The 22,750-nt window shown below is 32.1% G+C and overlaps 1 protein-coding gene across 1 annotated transcript in view; it reads left to right on the forward strand.

Moving 5' to 3' along the window:
* LOC142977066 (odorant receptor 4-like) overlaps window positions 1-21,469 on the forward strand; it is a 35,034-nt gene extending 13,565 nt beyond the window's left edge. Inside the window, exons 2-10 of the mRNA XM_076120756.1 lie at window positions 5,661-5,981; window positions 6,665-6,817; window positions 10,805-10,993; window positions 16,415-16,601; window positions 16,845-16,941; window positions 17,019-17,123; window positions 18,260-18,348; window positions 19,330-19,396; window positions 21,163-21,469. Coding sequence (XP_075976871.1) covers window positions 5,723-5,981; window positions 6,665-6,817; window positions 10,805-10,993; window positions 16,415-16,601; window positions 16,845-16,941; window positions 17,019-17,123; window positions 18,260-18,348; window positions 19,330-19,396; window positions 21,163-21,225 — 1,209 coding nt within the window. The 5' untranslated portion in view covers window positions 5,661-5,722 and the 3' untranslated portion in view covers window positions 21,226-21,469. The remainder of the gene's footprint in view (window positions 1-5,660; window positions 5,982-6,664; window positions 6,818-10,804; window positions 10,994-16,414; window positions 16,602-16,844; window positions 16,942-17,018; window positions 17,124-18,259; window positions 18,349-19,329; window positions 19,397-21,162) is intronic.
* Window positions 21,470-22,750: the final 1,281 nt, after the last annotated feature.

The following is a 22,750-nucleotide window of genomic DNA, read 5'->3' on the forward strand; positions in this document are numbered from 1 at the left end:
ACTTTAATGTGCGAATAAAGTCAGTCAGAAGCATTTATTTATTATCACACCATCACACAGATCGACGTTCAGGATGACCATAGAAGGACCGTGAATCTATCGCCAAAATATAATTCAATCAATATAACGTACATCTTATACATAAACCATACATACAAAGCAGTATCTATTGCGTATAAAATATAAAAGATGAAAGTAAGAGATCTTCACACTTGATGCTGAACCGAAACTTTTCACCGTAGAATAATTTTATTCAAGATATAATTTTGACTCAAAAAACTAATTATTTCATAATAATTATTTTACTAATGGGGCTTTGTAAAAATATATAGATCAAACTGTTTATGCAACTGTTGCAACTGTTCGGTAGTGTATCGGTAGTGTATTGCCGCGCAGAGTTTTCGGTTACCAACCTCACAATGCTACAAGAGTGTAGGAAAGGACTGCATATTCTCGGTAAATGAACTTTTATAGACTCTTGCATAGTTGCCTATTTCGGCAAAAGTAGAACCAAGTATTGAGTCTTCCTAGTTTATTTAGAATTTAACAATTAACTGTAAATAAAACAAACACATTTTCCCATGTCCGTACCTTAACTGCTGCATATTGCGATAACCATTCCGATTATCCCACAAATACAAGAATATCTATAGATACCGGATCGAACGCGGCCGGATTCGAATCACCATGTACGTGGTCGCTGTAATACCTAGGGTTATATTTCAGACATAAGCTAGGCAGTAACTTGTCTTTATGGCTCGGATACGCCGCAACCTTTGCCCATATTTGTACTGAAATGTTAAAAGAACAAATTACACTTATTGTTGCCTAACTTCTACAGTTTGGAATTAAAGTTGTAAACAAGAGGAGCAATTTTTGGAATTCAGTTAGAATTTTTGCAACAAAAATTAACTTGATAGAAAGTTTTAGGTGTTGTAAATGTTTTTAATTCTTAGACTAGTTAGGTTATTATTTTACAAGCTTTTTTGTATTTAGTGTTCAATATTGAACTTAAGTAGGGATCTTGAAATAAAAGACTAATATTTTTATAACGCAAATCGATGGCAGCAGTATGTGAGATATGATTATGATGGCAATTGAAATCTATTGATCAATGTCTCACTGTTTTAACCGTGGCTGGAGTATAGGCATACTCCAGCCAGTGTATCTTTTTTACTTTTCGATGAGTATGTGTAGGATTTTGAATTTAACTGCTTGTTTAAATTTGTTATACGAGTAATTAATAAAAACATATTATGCGTCACCTAAATCAGGACTGTACACAAAAGCTAATTTCTAAATCAAACACAGATTCAAGTCAAAAAGTCCATAAAACAAAAAATACAAAGTAAGTACTCTAAAAAAACACGAGAAGCTCCGTAAAAGAAAAACACATTACACATCTACATTAGCAAATCAAAGAGCTGAAAACAAAGCGAAACACCAAAATACAGTGAACTTACCAACAAAATACAATTTCACCCATTTCCAAAGGTATCAACACTAATGCCTTTGCATAGTTGAAGTAAGACGAGTTATTTGGCTCCCCCAGCGTTCTTAAGTGACATTATTTTAAAAACTAAAGTCGGTATAGTGGGAGGAAGTAACAACTATTTCAGAGACGCGATGCCGCGGATTTCATTTGAATACATCGTAACAATGGGGTGGAGGCGGTGTAATGGGTAAGATTTTGGCGGCTTTTAGTCTTATATATGATATATTTAGTGAGCTTCTTAAGGCAACAAGCCTTAAAACCACGTTAAGAGCTTATTAACTTGAAACTTGAAAGACATGACAATAGATAAAGATAGAACTGATTAATAGCATAACCAGAATTGAAAAATGTAATAATGTCTCGTTTTGCATGTTGATAAGTCTCTCTATATTTAAATAATCAAACAAAACGCGCTACATTTTTATACAGCACACACATTCTTCAAAGTTACTTGTACTTAAACCAACACCCACTTCATTTATTTTTATCATGAACTCATATTTACCGCATCTAAGCTTAAAAGTAAAGGCAAATCAAATCCAAAGAGCCAACACTGAAAAAATCTAGAAAATATATCACAGAATATTCCAGACTCAACTTTTTTCCTCTAAACTGAAAACTTCGTCTTCGTTTCCGCTGACATCTTACGCCGTGCGTTTGTTCTTTTGTTTTTATTTCCTTGCTGCAATATTGCCATGACATCCAGCGTAACTTAACCCCTCTGATTGCTACTACACGCTGCGAACATGAAGCAAAAGTTATTTATGTCTTCCTTTAATGAGGTGCCTACTTATACTGGTCGCGTTATTCAAATTGGTACATATCTCGATTGCGAATGTTTTACCATTCATATGATGCCAAGTTTTATTGTTTTCTGTCGTAAAAGATATTTTTAAGGGTCGTATTGTTTTTAGTAGAATTCGTTGTGATGTCTGACGTTTATGTTGAGAAAAAATGTTAGCATTTTCACTTGCAGATTAATAATGATAGACATTGAAGATTTAATAATTTATGTAGTGTTGGATTCAGTATCGGAAAGTATGTCTAAACAAACAAAGTAAGTTATCTTCTTAAATATTTAAAGGCTGCGAAGCCTTTTATTATGTTTTCGACCTTTTTATAAATTCACTGACAGTGTTCGTGTATTATTTTCTAAGCGAATATTACAGGGTGACAGCTACTTATTGATCTAAGATAATAAATACATTGACTGTATTTTACAGAAAAAATAATATTATGCCGGTGACCTTCAACTTCGTTGTACAAATATTCTTTGATTGACATTGTATGTTTGTTTGTTCAAACTTTATTTTGTTTTATGATTTTGATGGGAACAAACTTTTATAATTGGAACAATTTTCATTCTTTATTTTGAGTGGTTGAAAATGTCATCGATTCTGAGACTCGATTGTTATTATTTTGTTTTGTTGCCAAACTAATAATGTCTTGAAGAACCTAACTATAATAGATACGATAAAAGTATATTAATACAGATACTGTTTCATAGTTTTTTATGAAGATGGTGCATTTTGCGTTTTATGTTTTGAGCCAAGAATATTTTGAACTTGTCAAGAATTATTTTGATTCCAAAAACACAACTATTCTGTTTTCTTATTCTCAATATTCAAATTGGTTTAGGTACTTTTATAATAAGGAACATATAGGTCTATTTGATTATTGTATCGTACTATATTCTTAAAAAAATAGTACTATATTCTGTAAAGTGTGGATATTTACGGAATAAGTCAAAAACAACATAGGTCTTAAAATTTTAATATTGATGAAAAATTTGAATGGAACTAGCTTTCATGTTAATTTTGGAGTAAAACAAAGAGGTTGTTTGTCTCTCGCGCATATTCTGAAAGTCAACGAAGAGAAATAGGCTATTGTATAGTCTCCCGTTGCTTGTGATAAACTCTGTAATATTTATGTACTGAATTGAATGTTTTATTATGTAACTGGTTGGAAGTTCAACTAGTTTTGCATTTTTACATGAAAATTATAGCGAGTAGAAGTAAAATATAATATACCTTATATGTCTGAACAATTGTCATGAGTATGTTTTGGCTAACTTGGCTAACTTACTATATCGCTTTAATTTTTGTATAGTGGGTGTCAAATATACGTATATACTGTCACGTTTTCAAAGGCATTATTGTAAATGAAAATAGTGATATTGCTGCTGTAAACTACACTACTTCAAATGTTTTATACATTTATCCTAATCAGATAATTACACATTATAACTACCTGTATAATAATATAAGGTATAAACTTTGTACTTAATTAAGATATGCAATAAATTGAAGAGAAAAATATTTTTTGAAAAGTAAACAAAATATAATAAATTACAAAAATAATCGTTCAACACTTCGACCTCATAAATGTCAACTCAGAATAAAATCCTTTGAGAATTTAAGTAAGAGATAATATGCGTAAACATTATACGATTGCATTGTCATCGGATTGCATGTAAAATTTCTCCTCCAACGGAAATTTTAAGAGGATCAAACTTATATTACGTGCAGTGACAAAATTAAAAAGCTTTTATATAATTTCGTATTGCATTGAGAGAGAGAAAATTGTATATACTATATGGTGAGATGAATAAAAAGATAAAATATTACCATTTCACCTCATTTGTGCAAGTTCATGCTTTTTAAGAAAGTTGTTAAAAATCAATCACATTATTCTATACTAGCTGACCAGCGCAACTTCGCTTGCGTCACTTAAGAGAGAATGGGTCATTATTTTCCCCCTTTTTGTAACACTTTTTCCTGGTGCTCTGCTCTTATTGGTCATAGCGTAATGATATATAGCCTATAGCCTTCCTCGATAAATGGGCTATCTAACACTGAAAGAATTTTTCAAATCGGACCCGTAGCTCCTGAGATTAGCGCGTTCAAACAAACAAACAAACTCTTCAGCTTTATAATATTATATATAAATATATAATATATTATATAGAAGATTAAGTATAGATATTAGTATAGATTTGTATCTAACTCTACTAAGATAGGACATTCTTGCCCAGTAGTGGGACTGCAATGCGGTAACAGAGCGATTGAGTTCTATCTCATACAAACTATTTCTTCATAAATAAAGGTGTATTTTCATCGAAAATCGTCTTTTATAAATAAATTTGTAGTAATTAATAAGGTTAAAAGTTATAATTAAAATAGTTCGTCCATGCATCTAAGTAGTGACATTTAAATTCTTTTAGATTGAAAGAAATAGGTCACGTGAATAATATATTATATCGAAGGGTATTTTTTTTCGAAACGTGAACTCGAATGTCGGTCAAGACGACACCTTAAACAAATTATTGTCAACAGTCGTCTTGATCAGGGCTAGTGTGGAGGAAGTTAGGTCTCGCAATGGTAATGTTCTTTTTAATTCTAAATCCATATAACTTACTGTGGTGAAATAACCGCTTTGGGTAATAAGTTTGTGATAGCTGTAATAAATAGATTATTAAATTTGTTTGTATTAATTAATCGTGCCTTGTCGTAACAAATTTTAACTTCCTCTATAATTTTTCAAGGTATTTATAATAGTGCGGAATTTATCTTTCCGTCAAGCGAAATCCAGTTTAAATTCACAACCACATCCAAGTGTACAGACTAGTTCACGTAATTCGCTATAAAGTAGCAATTTAGAAATACCGAGCGCCTATAAAAGCCGCTACACCGTATATTTGTCATAACTTTCAGTCGTCAAAATTTCACACACCGTGCCTGCTTACTGTAGGGTAGCACTAACACCATATAATATTATAATAGCTTGATATAATATACTTTGTTATAATAAATTTAATCCAAAACTGTCCCAGTTTTACGAATGTCCTGCACTAATTTTGGAGTAAAATGATCGCGCTTGGAAAGGCCTGAAATAATAGTTGTAGTTCTTTTAAACTATGTAAAAAAAAATGCGGTCATGTTATGATAATGACTAATACGGCACTTGCTGACAGATTTTGTAAAAAAAAACACCTACATAATTTGAATTTGATTTCATGCTTTATAAAAGCGCCAATATTTATTGCTGTTAAAAAACTAAAACAATTTAATTTATTAATTAAAATATATTATAGAAAAGTACACTATTATAACAGTAACAGAATAATGCAAATAGCCTTAATAAAATAACTTGTTTTATTTTTCAGAACCCAAACTGCTGAAAATCAAACCCAAAAATTCAGACATTCATATCAAAAACCCTAAAAAAATGGAAGATCTATTCGACATACCGCAAGAATTCTTAGATCCATTGCTGCCATGTTTCGACCTTCTAAAACGCTGCAACGTAGTTATTTTTGACCAAAAGAAGTCATTCTGGCAGAAGTACTGGAGGTCTTTGTTCATAATACCGTGTGTTGTATTGTACCACGCGTCGTTGTCTATGTATATGGGGAAAGTATTTAGTGGTGACATTGAACTTGTGGAATTGGCGTATGTTGTCAGTATCTACGTGGTTTGTACTCAGGGTAAGTACGTTTATAGTATTTTGGTAGATATATAATCAAAGTTGTGCGCTTAAGTGGCAATTATGGATAAGTAATTAGATAGATAATTATCCTAGTTCGTGGTTGATTCCGATTGCAGGGTCTCAGGTTCAGGTTATTAATATTGAAAACGCACAGATATACAATTTCTCACGTATTTAACATATTTTGATGTTACTTTGAAGTATCTGACGCTTTTTTGTTAAAATTTTATTATAATTTGAAATTAGATACAACGTGTAAACATTGAAAATTTACAGATTTATAGACTAAAATTTTAAACTTATATGAGACATATCAAATAAAGTTTTTCCAAAGTTACAAAGGATTCCATTAGAAACGAAAATATTCCATCTCGAATGTACCAAAGTTTTGCAAAAATATTCTTTTTGGGAACATTGAAATAGTCGGCAAGTCGTCACAGTTGCTTTGCCTTTATTCGCATGCATTACTATTCAAACATCACGTCTACTCTTACCTCGTTCTCACGTCACAAAACTCAAATACACAGGAGCTTCCCCAATTTTCCTTAACATTTTTCTCTCATATTTTTCTCGAAATTCAAAGAACAAAAGACGTTTGCGCCAACGTTTTATATCAACACCTTGCATACGGGAGCATGCTGTATCCTTTTAACTGAACTCCGAAAACTACGGCATTCACAGCAATCCTGAAAGCAGTTATTGTGAGCCTTAAGAAGAAGGAAATAAGAACGTTAATTGTTCAGCTGGGCCGAATGTGGAAGACGGGGGATCTCACGAAGGTACAGATTAACAAGAAGAATGCGCTGTTGAAGAAACTAAAGTTTTGCTATGCAGGTGGGAATATTTTAATATACGACTTTTGTGAACTAAAGTTGTTTTGTAATTTTGACCAAGGGAGCTCTTAGGGACGTCGTTAGGTGTAAACTTAATTGAGATTTGTACTTAAAACTTCTTTTGCCAGGTGCTCCTACTTGAAATTAATTAGCTTGGAAAGGATTACGTTGAGTGGCATTCAGGAGCCTATCTTTAGTACTTTAATAATTTAGGTACTATAATTTAAAAGTGGGTAGAACTTGTCTGGGACTTTGTTAAAGAAACCTCTTAACGGGTTTGTTTTACGGTTTAACGGTAAAAGAGTACCAAGAAAGAAAATAATTACCGTCGTAGTTATCTGTTAGGTAATTTGTGCCGTAGTAGTAAAAATGGGACCTAAACACGCCACTAGTACTTTTACTCTCAGGTGGCGTGTATTGAATTCCAATAAGACACGAAGTATTTTTGTGGTTCAGATTACTTATTTCAATTCTTCATGTTGTCTTACTTCTTTGGTATGATCATTGAACTACATGTGGCCAATCATAAATTCTTGCTACGGTAGCTCAATTCTCTACTACTATCGAATACCGACAAGCAGCTTGTCATCGAGAAAGGAGATCGGCAGATTTCGTACAGCTTAAAGTTTGTGTTGTTTCGTAACAGAATTTGTACCACTTATTAAGGGGATTAAGTCACTTATTTTTGTTTGGGAGTACCTATTATTTTTAGAAGTCCGGATTAATTAGAAAGTATTTGTTTATTTAAATAATAATTTTTGGTATATGGCTTGTATTTGTTGACAACTAAAGAAAAAGAAAATCTCATGAGACGTCACTTTTAGTCTGACGTCTACGCATCCGCTAATTTGCTGTTGTTTTGGATTGTGGTTTTGACAGCATCTGAGCAATTTAGCGAACTATAGGGGCTTCTAAAAATGGACATAACTTTTACCTCCCAACTTTTAAAAATATAAGAATTTAAAATAAGCTTGTGTATCATATTAGCTACCAATTAAAACAAAAAGTAAACCTAAACATGACATTTTATAAGCTGTACGAATTCTTCATATAAACCTGCCGTTCGCCTTTGAATGAAAATCTGATCAGCGCCTCTGACGGGCGAACTATTTTGGCTGTACATTCTAAATGTCAAACTTTACATACTCGACGGTAACGACTGTACAGAATCGCGCTACGGAACAATAATCCTAAATATAGCAAAACTAAATAAAATAGTTGTCAAATACTAAAAAATAATACTAGTTTCTGTTTTCAATTTTCTCTTTCGCCTTTACTTTCTCGAAAGTCAGCCAGTGTCTTCGTAATACCAATCCTTCATTTCATCCACAACATAAACGACAATGGTCAGGTTACGAGTATCATAACTCTTTGTTACAACCATTGACCACATAAAACTCGTTCTTTAACATTGTACTACTTACAATAGTTTCGTCTATATGAATGGGTGACTTTTATTAGAAGTCTTTTGCTTTCAGTAAGTTTCTTTAAATTTTTCGTTACATTTTCAGTATTTGTTGTTGGTTTTGTCGCTTATAGTAAATAACAGAGAGAAAGTTATAAAGACCGCTAATTATTAATCGAAGTGTATTTTAATTAAGTTTGTCGCGAAAACTGTTTACCTTTTTTTCTTCAAAATCTTTTAGTCGTATTTGTGTGAAAGAGTATAACAGTACATTCATAAATCCATCTATCTTTTGAGGTATGAACTTTTAGATCTATAATTTGACCAATAAGTAGAAAATATAAAGCAATTTAAGGTGTAATGCGGCTTAGTGAACAACAGCCGCGCGGATCGATCTCTGAGGTTAAGCCATGCTTGCTGAGGTTGATTTGTGGATGGGTGACCATCTTATACATATCGAGTTCCTCCGTGTTTCGGAAGGCACGTTAAATTGTGGGTCCCGGCTGTCATTTTCGAAGATCTTTGACAGTCGTTAACAGTAGTCAGAAGCTTGAAAGTCTGACAACCAGTCTTACCGAAGGGTATCGTGTTATCCCAGGTAACCGGGTTGCGGAGGTCAGATAGGCAGTCGCTCCATGTAAAACACTGGTATTCAGCTGTATCCGGAGAGACTGGAAGCCGACTCCAACATAGCTTGGAAGAAAGGCTAAGCTGATATAATATTAAGGTGTAATATTTTACTTTAATGACGACAACATAGTTTCGATGAAAGTCCTAACCGCTAACAAAATTTTGGTTTGACCAAAACTTCTAGATTAAGTGACTTAGGTATCGGTTTTATAAAATTGATTGATTTAAATAGGTCAAACTGTCTGGGCGTTTTACGAAAGGGATTGAGAGTTATACGAACCAAATATTTGTTTTGTATGGCCTTCAGTTATTTGTTTAGGCGACGAGATAACGAGAAACATCGTTACTTGCAATTGGAAATCTTTATTGATTAATAAAGTCGTTGGTGTTCTTGTTTCTATTTATGTATTACTAGCGGCGTCAGTTATTTAAGAAAAAACCTTTACAACTCTTTCGCGTAAACCTTCCTCTTGATTATTCTGTTAAAAAACCGTATCAAGATCCTTAGCGTAGTTTTAAAGATCTAAGCATACATAAGGATAGACGCGGGAAGCGACTGTGCTGTATACTTTGTGGTGATTAAAACCTTGTTATTGCAGCAAGAAATAGTATTAAAATAATAACTTTTTTTACCTCTTTCCAAGTTATGTAGGACGTGTTTTGCACGTTTTACTAGTAAAACTATGATGCAAGAGGATTTGGCTCATTTATCGCTCTGATTCATAGGTCAGGTAAAAACATCCCTGATCTTCTTTCATTAATAATTCTCCATTTTGTTACGACTGTTGATTGTATTGGCTTCAGTTTTGAATGTAACTTTAAAATCAAGATTCGATCCGTCAATTTACTTAAAAGAAAATGAAACCCAATTTTGAAAGTGTTTGTTGAACTTTCTCAATACTCGCTAGTGTGATTGAAGATCATAAAATTCAGTGTTTTATTTCTCAATCACATCAAATGTGAACTTCTTTTTGTCTAGATAAAGTTGTATGTATAATCGTATTATACCGGCAACAGTCTGTTAGTTTGTCTGTTACGTATACGGGACTAATCTTCTGAACTGATTTCATTATTATTTAGCATAGGTGTCGAAAACTTTATATCTATAACAGACAATATTCTGATTCATAAATTATCCCTGGAACCTATTATGACAAGCGAAACCGTAGGAATTAATTAGTTTAAAATTAAGTACCAATAAACAACTCAATGCAAGAAAAACACGTCCTAAATACTCCCTACTTTTCCGCGAATACAAACGTGTTTTAATGTTCATATAAGCACAAATTATAATATAAACATATTACATCGTATTGATAACCTTATAATAAAATACCGGGTAACACACAACTCCCTTGCAATATGTAAATTGCTTACATTCTTTATACTCCTCTTTACAGCCTATACGATATTCACATTTTTATGAACTTTGTTTTTGAAAATTTCATGAGCGTGTTTGACACAATTTGTGGGTGTGCTTTTAATGGTACGTTTTGAAAATACGAGTACATTTTTCCTGTGGAGAATAACTGTGAAATTATTTGTTGAAGATGCCACTTTAGTTTCATATTTAATATCGTTTCTTTTCTGGTTTAGGTGTTAAAACGTGTGGGTTATATTCCTTCTAATATATTATTTTATGTTAAATATACTTATGGAATAAGTGTCTAGGTTAAAAAGTATTCATATTTTAAGATGTAACAAATGTCTTAAGTTTATTTTAAGGACAAATTAAAAATTGTTTATTGAAATTATAAGTATTCATTCTGGAATCGTATCCTGTATACGTATCTAGTGTAGTGCTCCGAAATATATCTAACAATAATGAATTAAAACAGAAAAGAAAAACTAATGGTAGTATGTGGATAGTTTAAACGTTTTAAACTCAGTGCAAACATTTAGTTTCCAACCAATAACCTCAAGCACACTCTAATCAATTTTATTCCTTTACAGTTTTCTATTGGATGAATATAATTGGATCGTGGCAATACATTATGGCACCGCTATTGGAAACAGTTTTCCGCAAATATATTTTACAACAGGAATGTGGGTTGTTACTGCCGTTCTCTTGCAGTTACCCGTTTGATCCTTCAGGGAGCTGGATAAGATATATCGGAGTATATATTTTTGAGACTTACAGTAGTAAGTGGGGCTTTATTGTACTTGGAGAAACTATCGTCCTTAAGAGACGTTGCTTGATTTATCATTGTGTTGTATGTTTGTATGTTTTTTTTTTCGTAGGCTACTGTGATGTGTGTTCGTAGATATGTGTTTTTGTGTTCTGTGTGAGTCAAAAGTTTGGTAATTTGATGTTGTGTTTCTGAATTGGTCTTGTCATGTTCAAAGTGTCTTGTACAGATTGAATGACAAAATAAAATATCGTTTTATTATTTAAAATGCAAAAGTTAACATAATAAAGTTTTAAAGGATTTACAGTTTCAACCATTATAATTGAAATGATAATAATCAGCAATAATTGTATGATTTCTAGACCGGGAAATTTTCTCAAAAAAAGGATATTGCTTTTAATCGATTGGATTAAAGAATCTGCATTTCTTTAAAAATAAACACATAACTATAGCTTGTTTTGTAAGATTTTGAGTAAACTACAAACGAATAACACATTTACATCAAGATCGTTTAGCTTTCACAAATCTAGATCCAAACTAACACAATCTCTTTGAACCATAAAGATGTTTTAAGACACTTTAATCTTAGTCCAGTCTTACTCATCACATTAATTAATCACAAATGTCAATGACCTCTGACAAATTGCAAAACCAAACACTCAAACTGGTTTCAACGAATGTTGATGCAATAAACATTCGAAGCAAAAGTTATTTGTATATCAAAGCAGTAAATTAATTCTAGACAAGCACTTAAACCGTTCTGTTCTTGACTGTACCGCTGTAGGCGTTTCGTATTTGCATTGTATTTACGTTCATCCTTTTGTACAGTGGCTCTCAATCTGTAATCCGATGTTTTAAAGTAGTTCGCTTGACGGGAAACTATGTGAACTACTCTTAAATAAAAATTTTAACTCATTTCAATTTGAGTCATCATTGTCTTGCCCTTATCCTACTTCAAGTAGAGTCTACAAAACCACATGTTCTCTTTTTCCACTCATTTCTATCAGCCGCCAACTCTTTTTCCTCTTTCATTAATTTTCTCTTTTACACTACTATTTCTCGCATGATACAATTAAATTTTTTTTCTTTGTGTGTATAATTACCTCTCACTTTTTATAATAAGTAGTCGTTCTGTTGGCATTTTGCTACAGCTAATTTGTGTCTTTTCAAATTGATACGTATTTACTTGTTTGTAACAAGTCCGTATTTTGGTATCAAATTATCACAGAATATCGTTTATTTTAAAAATAGCCCTTCGCATTTAAAAGGTTGAGAACCACTGGAATCAAGTTTAAGTGTGTATCTAAGACATGAATGAAAGATGTTGGTATCTATTGTATTAGACTCGATGCAAGTTTGTATCAACGATGTAATGGGTATTGGAGTAACAATAAAACACTCGTTACGCTGTATTTAGTAATGTAAATAGTTTCGACATTCATTTATATTACATTTTGGCTAGGTTTCTAGTCACTTTCTTTAAGTAATTGGTTTATATGTTGAGATGAACAATATTTTGAGTAGAGTGTTAACTGTTTTGATTGCCTTTTTGATCTAGACTATGCGTATGTCAGACTTCGTGTATACGACTGCTGATCGCGACGTTTGGAGTTTGTTTCCCGGGTCGACCAAACCACTATTACCTTATTTATATTTTAAAAATATACTCAAAGGCAGCTCAAAATTTTTATCATGCATGGCAATAGAATCGCCCCCTATTACATAGGAATATCATTTTAAATGGCGAAAAGTGTATTTATTTCATACGCCTGCAATTGCTGCATACAACTGATTGCTTTCGCTTGCGTTTTGGATGATTCTTGTCATCGGCAGTACAAGTAACGCAGAGCTGAGAAGACGTTTCTGTAGTCACCAAAATAAAGTTACAGGACTAACAAGGATTATAAAAAGATTTTAATTTAACTCATTTCATACGAAGTACATGCAAATAAAGTAGGAAAAATCTTACAACATCTCCTTATTTACGCGATGTTGCTTTAATTAAAACAGATACAGAGAAAATCTTCTCCTAATGACTGATATACGACACACATTTCTAACAAGAATATTTATTTTTAGCATCCGCCAACATCATGTTAACGTCAGTAAAGTAATTTCAAGCCAGATTTTAATTATTCGTGCCTCGGGAATCTTCGTTAATCTTCGGAAATACGAAAGCACGAAGCTACACCATGCTTTAAAAAGTTAAAGTTTAATATACATAAGAGCATTGTAATAACTATTATTGTTCTAAGCACCAAAATATCAAATATTATCATTTTACTACTATCAGCTTTAGGCAACTGGCTTGCTATAGAGAAACTTTGTATTAAAACCTGATTAGCTCCCCTAGCGGATGCTATAGGAAGCATATTTCAAATTCCAAATTTTCAATACTACAGGTCTTTTAAAAACAAAATTCATATAATATCTAATCACTGCAACATAGTGCAAAGGTTTTTATTGCTACTTCATTTTTAGGATTCATTTTTGTTTTCCATTAATTTCCGATAAACATATCCTGAATGTGGAACATTGGTTGTTCGTTACATAAACAATTTATAACACGGTACACGGAACTCACTAATCATAGCTGAACATGTTCCAACGTATACTTACCTTAAATTGTAGACAGCTCAAGTTAACGTGAGAGAACTGTGACAGCGTTTCTTGTTTGCTTAAATAATAAGGGCTTATGAGATTAACACGAGACCGCCATTTTCTTCAACATAGATAATATAATGTAGGTCACGGTTATAATAATAATTCCTAATATGAGGGCTAGGCTGACGAAGCTTGATATTGGCACGTTTTGAGCATTTAGGAAGATGATCGTCCTTCAATGTCTTTGGACCTTCATGTATATCATATTCGGTTTAATACCTACTTAGGCTTTAGATGAAATTCCACATGGGATTTTAGGTGTGGTAGGATTACATTCGATATTACTTTAATACCGTGTTGTAGTGTAATGTGAGATAGCCTTCGTTATAGGTGAGGCGATAAATGAACATTTATATATCGAATACGAACTACTATTACTACTTAGGTACTACGACTATATTTTGTTCAGGAATGCCGGCTCTGTTATTAAAAAAATGCTATTCTGTTGTTTGATACCTTTGATACAAAATGTTCAGTTTTGAGTGATATTGAGTATTATTTTTGGTCTCTGAAAACTTATTTACCGCATTCAATCAATTGTATCGGAAACAAAACTTATAATGAAGAAATCAGAAGGTTTAATTGGATGTCGCAGGGTTTGTAAACGTTCACCGTAGACGTTTAGTTTTACAAGCGACGCGCTGTTCAGTTGAGCTGAGTTAATTTACCGTCTAGTCAAGAATTTAATATAGCCAGTATAGTATTAACTTAAAATTCTTAGTAGGAAAGTTGAATTTTTCGAAGAAAAAGGATAATGCGATAACAAAATTTTCATAATAGTGATTTAAAAAGTAGAGATGTTTTATTCTTTCGGAAGTAGATAGTAATTTATTTTTTATGTTAGTGTTGTTTCGGTTGTTCATTTAGCAAAACGTTTTGAAGAAAATTCCATTATACGCAGAATCGTCTTCTTACACAAATAAGTGGCAAATATTATACGAAAATTCAAAATTTTCCCCAAAGAAATTGAATACCACATAACTGAATGATATTTTCGGGGTACCTGAAGAGAAAATTCCTTGTATATTAAAGAGCTGGAATTACAAAATCTTATTAAAATTTCAGACACACAATCTTAATTTGGCTCCGGAACCCTTTTGAACTATTTTGAGAGAGGTGAATTTCAAAAATTCCTTTCTTCCGACCTTACTTTTCATGTAATGAGTGAAGTGTACCTTAAATTTTCAGGAGTCAACGATTCAGAGGGAAACGTTGATTAATCGCAAAGGACCTTTTGTGAACGACCCAGTATTTGACTTTGCTTTAATGTGTGAAATATGTGTGACCTGATTTTGACGTCGACAAAAACATTTTTCGAACTCTCTGTTTGAGTTTTAGTTCGAATAGATTTTTATCGAGTGTTTTTGATACCTGCATTAATGTCACTTTGCTTTGACAAAAAGTTTCATAACGAGTTTTTCCGAATAGTGTTCAAAAATACTTTTTTATACATTTATAAATGTTTAAATTGTTGTTTTTAAGAAAAAATATAGGCTACACAATAACCCAGCGTTCAGCAGATTTACAAAATAATAAAATCATCAGTTACATTCTTTTAAAAAATACCCATTATTTTCAAACTAAACTGGCGTCGAAGACCTTAATTATTCTCATTAATTTCGAAGACTTAAATGTATTTCAATGTATCTGGCTATTCACATTTAAAGCACTATTAACTCAAGTAAAAGAAAAAGTAGTACAAACATTATCTCATCTTCATTACATGACATCTGTGTAACTTTACTTAAACGCACATAACACACGGTTGACGAAACCCTTTTAGCGTCAGAGTAATCTCGTAAAGATTTTAGTACTGAAAAGATTAGGCCAGACTTCAAAACATTGCTGTTTGTAAGCAAGTCATTAGGCGTTAGTTTTATGAAGACTGTTTACTTGATGAGGTTACATTATAGAGTTGTTTTTATCTTGTGAAAAACTTTTGATTTGCGGTAACCGTTTTGTAAACACATTTTTCAAGAATAATGGTAATACTTACGATCAAGCGATATTTAAAAAACATCACGCCTTTTCCCCACAGGGATAGCCAGAGACTAAAGAACGTTACTTTTATAACGTCGTTATTTTAATGTTATTACGTATGAATGTATAGGCTGAAGTATCCTTTTTAAAAGAAAAAACAGTTTATAAACCAAATAACCGCGAGAATCAGTTATTATCTTATTGTTCTATTTTAGTAACATTTAGGCAAAGTTACGTCTTTAAAAAAATGGGTCACAATGAATGACAGAAGCTATAAAAATGCACAGAACAGTTTCAAAATTATATTGGACTTAAGGGAAAAAAGTTTTAAACGGTCTCAAAGCGAATATTACCGTACTTTGTGCCCTGAATATTTTTTTCTATGTAAATGTCTTTTTTCACAATACTTATTTATATCGGCAGTTGGAAATCGCATTCGAGTTCGTAGCTTTGCTTTGGAATGTAATATTTAAAAATAGACTGGCACAATATAAATTTATTCTAAGATTTCTGTTTGTCCTTAAGCGGATAATAGCACCAGTTACAGTGAGCATTAATTAAGTTATTAAAGACTGCTATCAAACAAAACCTAGTAATAGTTTCAGTAATATACAAAACTACACTATTGCTTGTTGTTATTATTATTTCACAAATGAATAACTTAATACGATACAAGAATTAAAGCGAACACGCATTTTTCCTTGGACAGCCTGACGTTTTTAAAACATGCAGGAAAAAAAACAGGATAAGTAACAAAATAATGACTAAAATATCTTCGTTTTGATTCCAGTGTTCCGCATAGTCTACTACTACTTGGGAACAGAGTTCCTCATGATAACTCTTTGCTCTCACCTATCAACGATGTTCAGTTTGTTAAGTGAAGAACTGCTTCATAATAGACCTGAGAATGGAAACATGTGTGAAGACAACATTAACGGCATCAAGAGAATAGTTGTGAAGCATCAGAAATTAATTTGGTAAATCATTTTTACAAAAAAATATGACTATGAACTGTGGTGTATTGAGGAATCTAATAAAAAGAATATAGAAATAACTTCTTACGTCTATTTTATAATTATTGTAAGACTATTTTCGTTAAGTCTCTAAATTTACTAAAAAGTTTGGGGTGTCTTAAACAGTTTGTTGTTCAATCCAATATAAATGCTGTTTTAGTGATGTAATGCCGCTAAATACCTAGTAATAAGTGTACTTTCTTTCAGCTTATCCAAACAACTGGATGACGTGTTCAATAAAATGATCTTTGTAAATTTATCATCAGCTAATATTACTATTTGTTTCTTTGGATTTAGTGCAAAGGTAATATGACCAACATTGAATTTATGTCGACAGACATCGAACAGACCCTTGAACTGAAAAATTAAATTTTGTTAAAGGTTGCTCATGGTGTTCTGGATATGGTAAACAATTTCGTTGCAGTCATTGCCTTGATACTCCCTATCTTCAATTTGTGCTACTATGGTGAACTGCTAAGAGAAACTGTGAGAAAATTTTCATGCTTTTCGTCTTAGGCTGATTTTAGTCTCACGCTCACCGTCAGCGCTCATAGCTCAGCGCGTATCAGTATCGTACTGACCGCCTTACTGTACAGACGATAACCAAAATGCGGAGTGTATTAATTATTGCTGCTTAGTACTATCTATCCCAAAAACTGTACACTCTGACGACGTCCGCTCCGCTCGAAGCTAGAACGCTTCCTGAAAGCAACTATCTGCGCTGACCACTGTCCGCTTCCTACAAGTTCATATATCGCGGCCATAAGCGCTAACGGTGCGCGTGCCGTCGGCGTAAGACTAAAATCAGCCTTAATACTGAAGAGTGCCTTCACATATTTTCAGCTCTATAATTAGATTCTGCCATAAGATACAGGTTCCTAGAAAATAAAATTTAGTTAAATAACTTTACGTACGTTATGGCAAAGTAGGGAGATTGTTTCAAACCACATACATTCGCGTACTGGGAGAAAATTCTCAGAATCCGTTATAGGGACTTAAAAAAGTAATTCTGGGAACTTCATCACTTATACGGTAGAACAACATTTATAATATTCCTTTTCATATAAGAAACCAAAGTTAAGTGAAGTTATATTAAGATGGATACAATTCTGTTGGAAATTGATTTATAAGATTAAAGCAATATGAAATGTGTTAGAAGAAAATGTTCTAGGAAATACCACTCTCCCTTTTTTTTTTAGAAAGGCACACCTGGCATTATTTTTATATTACTTAGTCAGTGATGTTATTATTAGATCGGGGAAAAAGTATTTTCGCATTATAGTACGTATGAACTTGTAATAAAATATCTTTGGCTTCAAGAATCACAAATGAGTACACGGTTCATTAGGTTTCTTTCAGCGAGCTCGTAAGCCACCGTTACCCAAATATCGAGCTTTTTTTGTGTAAAGAATTTTTTTATTACAAATTTATACATACTACAATGCGAAAAGACTTTTTCCCCGACCTAATAGATAGGCCAGCCTTTTCTATTTTATCTGTTTCCTTGTTTGTTTTTTATCAAGTACGTTATAAATATGTTAAAGTGCCAAATGCTGTTTTCAACTCAAAATTATACGATGGAATATTTTGGTATGTACATAGTCTGTTATTTTTTGTTACAGAGTTCAAATATGGCCATCTCAGCGTACAATGACCTGTGGTATGAATGTGGATTGAAGTACCAGAAACTGATGTGGTTTATAATCAGAAGGTTAATATTTTAATATATTCTTTACAGGCTTTCCTTGAATTTAAAAAGTAATAAATATTCTGTTGATAAAGACTTGATTTGTTTACAAAATTTGTTTGAAACTTTTGTATAATTTGGTCATTTTGAATACTAAGTAACTAAAAAATACTCTTTATCTTGTACCAGAGAGGCTAATGATTTTAACTGACCAAGAAATTCATATCATAAGCCTAAAATTATGAATAATGAAAAAACAGGCAGCGTGGTTTGCTATAGCTATCAACAGAACGGCTATGATTTTTTACCGCTACTAGCGTATTCCGCGAGGACTATATATTAAATGTCAAACGCCCTTTACTAGAGTGTAAAAAATCACAACTACTACAATACTTCAAGACTATAATGTGTCGATGCTTACCTTTAAATAAATACAGCCTTCATGACGCGCCACCAAAACAATGATTAGCCAAACACGTGTTCTATAAATGCAAAAAAGAGCAAATTTAAATATCGGGTCATGTTTCTTTGCCAGTAAAATTGGGGATGTCATATCATTGATTTATAGGCATTCAGATACGTGAGGGTTTAGAGGCACCTCAGTCGTTTTCAATTTACTCCCACAAATTTAACCGAATGCGTAGATAAAATACATTATGAAGTTTAGGGAAAAATCTTTTTTTAAGTTAACGATTCAAGTAGTCTGAGGTTTGTTTTTCGAGCCAGTCAAAGTGTTGTAAAGATTTTCCAATTTATACTGAGATGAATGACAAAAAGTCTTACTTCTTATAACATGTTTATAACCTACTATATTTATATCTTCTTCAGTTCATTGTCTTATTTTCTGATTTTAACTATTTGGTCCAATTAAAATTGATTGTTAATTAATATTGCCAATTGTTATTTTGTTTATCATAATTTAATTTATTACAGTTAAATTGATAACGCATACATTGTAAAAAAGTTGTATTGCCACATTCTGTATATAGTAATTTTATTTTCCAGGTCACAAAAGCCATGCAGTTTGACCTCGTTGAAGCACACACCTATAGCTTTGAACACTTTTACAGCGGTTTGTATATTTGATTATTTATGACCTTTTAAATACAAGAGATTTTTTTTCCCATTTTTACCTCCTTTATAGGCCAATAAATCAGTATTTTTTTAAGAAAGTTTCAATAGTACTAAAACCTTTTACATAACAAGTAGGTATAAAACATAAATTCCTTTAGATTTTCTCTCTGTATTTTACCTGACAAAATAATTTTGGTAATTGGCCTTACTTACTTAGAGGATACCTTCTTTTAAAATACTGTTGTTAGCCACGTAATTAAAATATTTTATACTCATTATAAAACTAGTGCTTATTAAATATGATTAGTGCTCGGTGTAATTTCCTCCGGGTGCAATAAGTGGTGACTAATTGTGTTAGAGAGACTGATGAGGACGTTCACCCCACTGGTCTCAAGGAATTGTAGAAGAAGTATAAATTTTGTAATAAATTGCCTTATTTAGACAAAAATGAAAACCAAAATTATCTAATGCCAAAAACATAATATACTCAAAATAATAAGTAATTAAAAAAAAATTCTTAACTATTTTATAAAACTCTGTAACTTGTGGAAAAGCGAAAATTTCAACAAAAAATAAAAATACCAACTAAATGATAATTGAATACTTTGCAACGGAACTATATTAATTGAAGTACATCACATTTAAACGTAATGTTGCCTTGTTGCCAAACCTTCAAGTAGTCATTTAGATTTTAATACCCATAAGAAACATCATACAAAATACAAAGTTCTTTGAGCAAACAACTGATTCTATTTGCTGCAAGTAGTCGGGTCCTATTCAAATAATATTAAAAATCTAATATCCTTACTCCAGCCGTATTGAGGAAGAACAATATTATGCATGATGTCACTTGTTCGGTTCCTGGTGTGTGCTTTGTGGAGAGAAGGTGAAAAGGTGACGAATAAACCCCTAGTTTATTACCAAAAAACGGTTGAATTTAGTGATTTTATATAAAAAAAATTGGCAAATTTACAATCATGGTTCCTGGTGATGAGATGGTTGCTATGAACAGAATGGAGTTGGATCAATTCCAGGACAGGGAAAACTGGAGGAGAAATCTGTTCGTGTAAAAGCTAGCAAGAGTTATTAAAATACTGGTTTTTAGACAGGAAGTGGAAGTTAAGGCAATACTTTTTTTTCGAGAGATTTCTTCGACAAAAAAATCTTTCTATATTCTAACAACTTAGTAGAGAGCTTTGGAATGCACGATTTACCTAGATTATAATTATTATTCTGTACCTTTTTAAAATAAAGTAGCCGTACTGGACATGCCATCGACAGCAGCTGCATACACTTGCGAGTTAATCATGATCTAAATTCAGATTGTTGTATACCTACAAGCCGTGAACTTCACTAGAAAACTCTCTACTAAGTTGTTGGACTATAGTACATTGCAGCTTGAATTTTATTCATAGCTGTTATATATACATACATAACAAACTTATTCGGTACGGTTATTGATAGACGAATTAACTGCGAAACAAACTCTACAAATCTACAACAGTAACTGTTACTCCTGTTTCTATTTACTTCCAAGAAAATTATGATCACGTTTTCAAACATTCATAAACTTACAAATTAAGTATCGATATAACTTTGATTGTTATCAATTAAAACCAATATTTCATTACTGTTTTCCTTTTCACGATTCTATGAAGGCCTCTGACGTCACCATTCAAATTTTAATCGAATTGTTTTCGTTACCTTTAGAAACAACAAACAAAACTTTGCTCTTAATAAAATTATTATGATATTTAATTTCAGGTACTGAGCACGACTTGGTCTTACTTTTCTTTAGCCTCAAGTTTATATGAAGGAGAAAGTTGAACGAGTTATAATTAATTTGTTGTGTAGTTTACTTTTAAATAGTAAAAATTTCATTAGTTCACGTAAAGAAATTTTGATTCTCATATATATTATACGTCAAGGGCCCTATGTTCTCTAGAAAAATGAAAAAGTCTAGTAAGATTTTGATAGATATTTTTGCTGTATATCTAAGTTCAGCCTAATCAAGCACTATATCTTATATTGGGTCTAAAACAAGAAAGAGAATAGTATCATGTTAAATTCGTCGTCGTTGTTTTTATGGTTTTGCAGTAAATTTATATAGCACTGTCTTGAAAATCTTTCAAAGAATATTAAAATTTTCTTGAAGCATAGTAAATTTAAAGAATATTATAATAAACAGTAGAACTTAATTGGAAAATAAAAGCTATCATAAAATAAGGATTTTGTTTCATTGCTAATGAATTTAGTGTCTGCTATCAGGCTTCATTACGCTATTATAGTTTCACTAATTTACTTTCCACAAAAAGTAGCAGCAAAATTAAATCTTTTAGATGCGTGTTTGACTTTTGCTTCTTTTTTGACAGTCAGCAGAAAGAATATTTAATAATAATATAGATATATCACAAAAATGGGCACAAACTGACACAGGGACATGTATTATACCGACCGAAATAACTATTTGTGATCCACACAAATACATATTTGCTCTACATTACATCATTATAGCAATCAAAATTACGACACCAAGCGATTTCAGGATGTCCCTGCCAGCGCAACGGAGCTAAGCTAAAGATAAGAGAAACGCCGTTAGCAAAAGCTAGCTAGCAAGTCATATATACGAACGCCGGTGTTCATATTAAACTACCAATTTAAGTAACATCATCAAACTAAGTAAAAATACAATATTCGTATACCAAAAATCAACAAGTATTTTTTTGTTCATACAATTATTCTCCACACAGTCCCACATAATCTAATTAACTTTCTTGCACTTACTGTTTGTTCTGCTCATTCTCTTTTAATTAAAAGCTTTTTATTGTCAGCGTGAGGGCAATAAATTCAATTATTCTGCTTCAAGTGTTCGTTACGTTTTTTTTTACTTTAGTACGATTTCTATTATTCGTTCAAATTAGATTTCAGCTCATTGGCTTTCTATGAATAATTGCCGACTTTATCTTCTGGTATAATTAGTTTAGTTGTTGGTTTTGGTTAGAGTGGAGTTTCTATTGAGAGTGTGGGAGATCCGAATATGTTTATGTGTACAGGTGACTAACCTCTTTGATAGAAACTAAAAATTGGTAGTGTGACATACAACTTAGTCTTAATCTGAAATGAAACACCGTCGAGATTACAGATTCTGCAAGAATCAGTTTTATAACAAAATACGCAATTGTTCTTTTATAGCAACAGTTAAGGTAAAGGAATTATATGACTAATATTTTAATTATGGCACAAAAACACATTAGTCGTCCTGATCGTTAATGCTACCTATTTCAATGTCTGATATAAGGCGTTAGAGACACGTTAATGAGTTACATGAAATAAGACAGTAAGTGTTTAAATT

This window comes from Anticarsia gemmatalis, chromosome 12, assembly GCF_050436995.1.
Source record: "Anticarsia gemmatalis isolate Benzon Research Colony breed Stoneville strain chromosome 12, ilAntGemm2 primary, whole genome shotgun sequence".
In the NCBI taxonomy this organism is placed as follows: Eukaryota; Metazoa; Arthropoda; class Insecta; order Lepidoptera; family Erebidae; genus Anticarsia; species Anticarsia gemmatalis.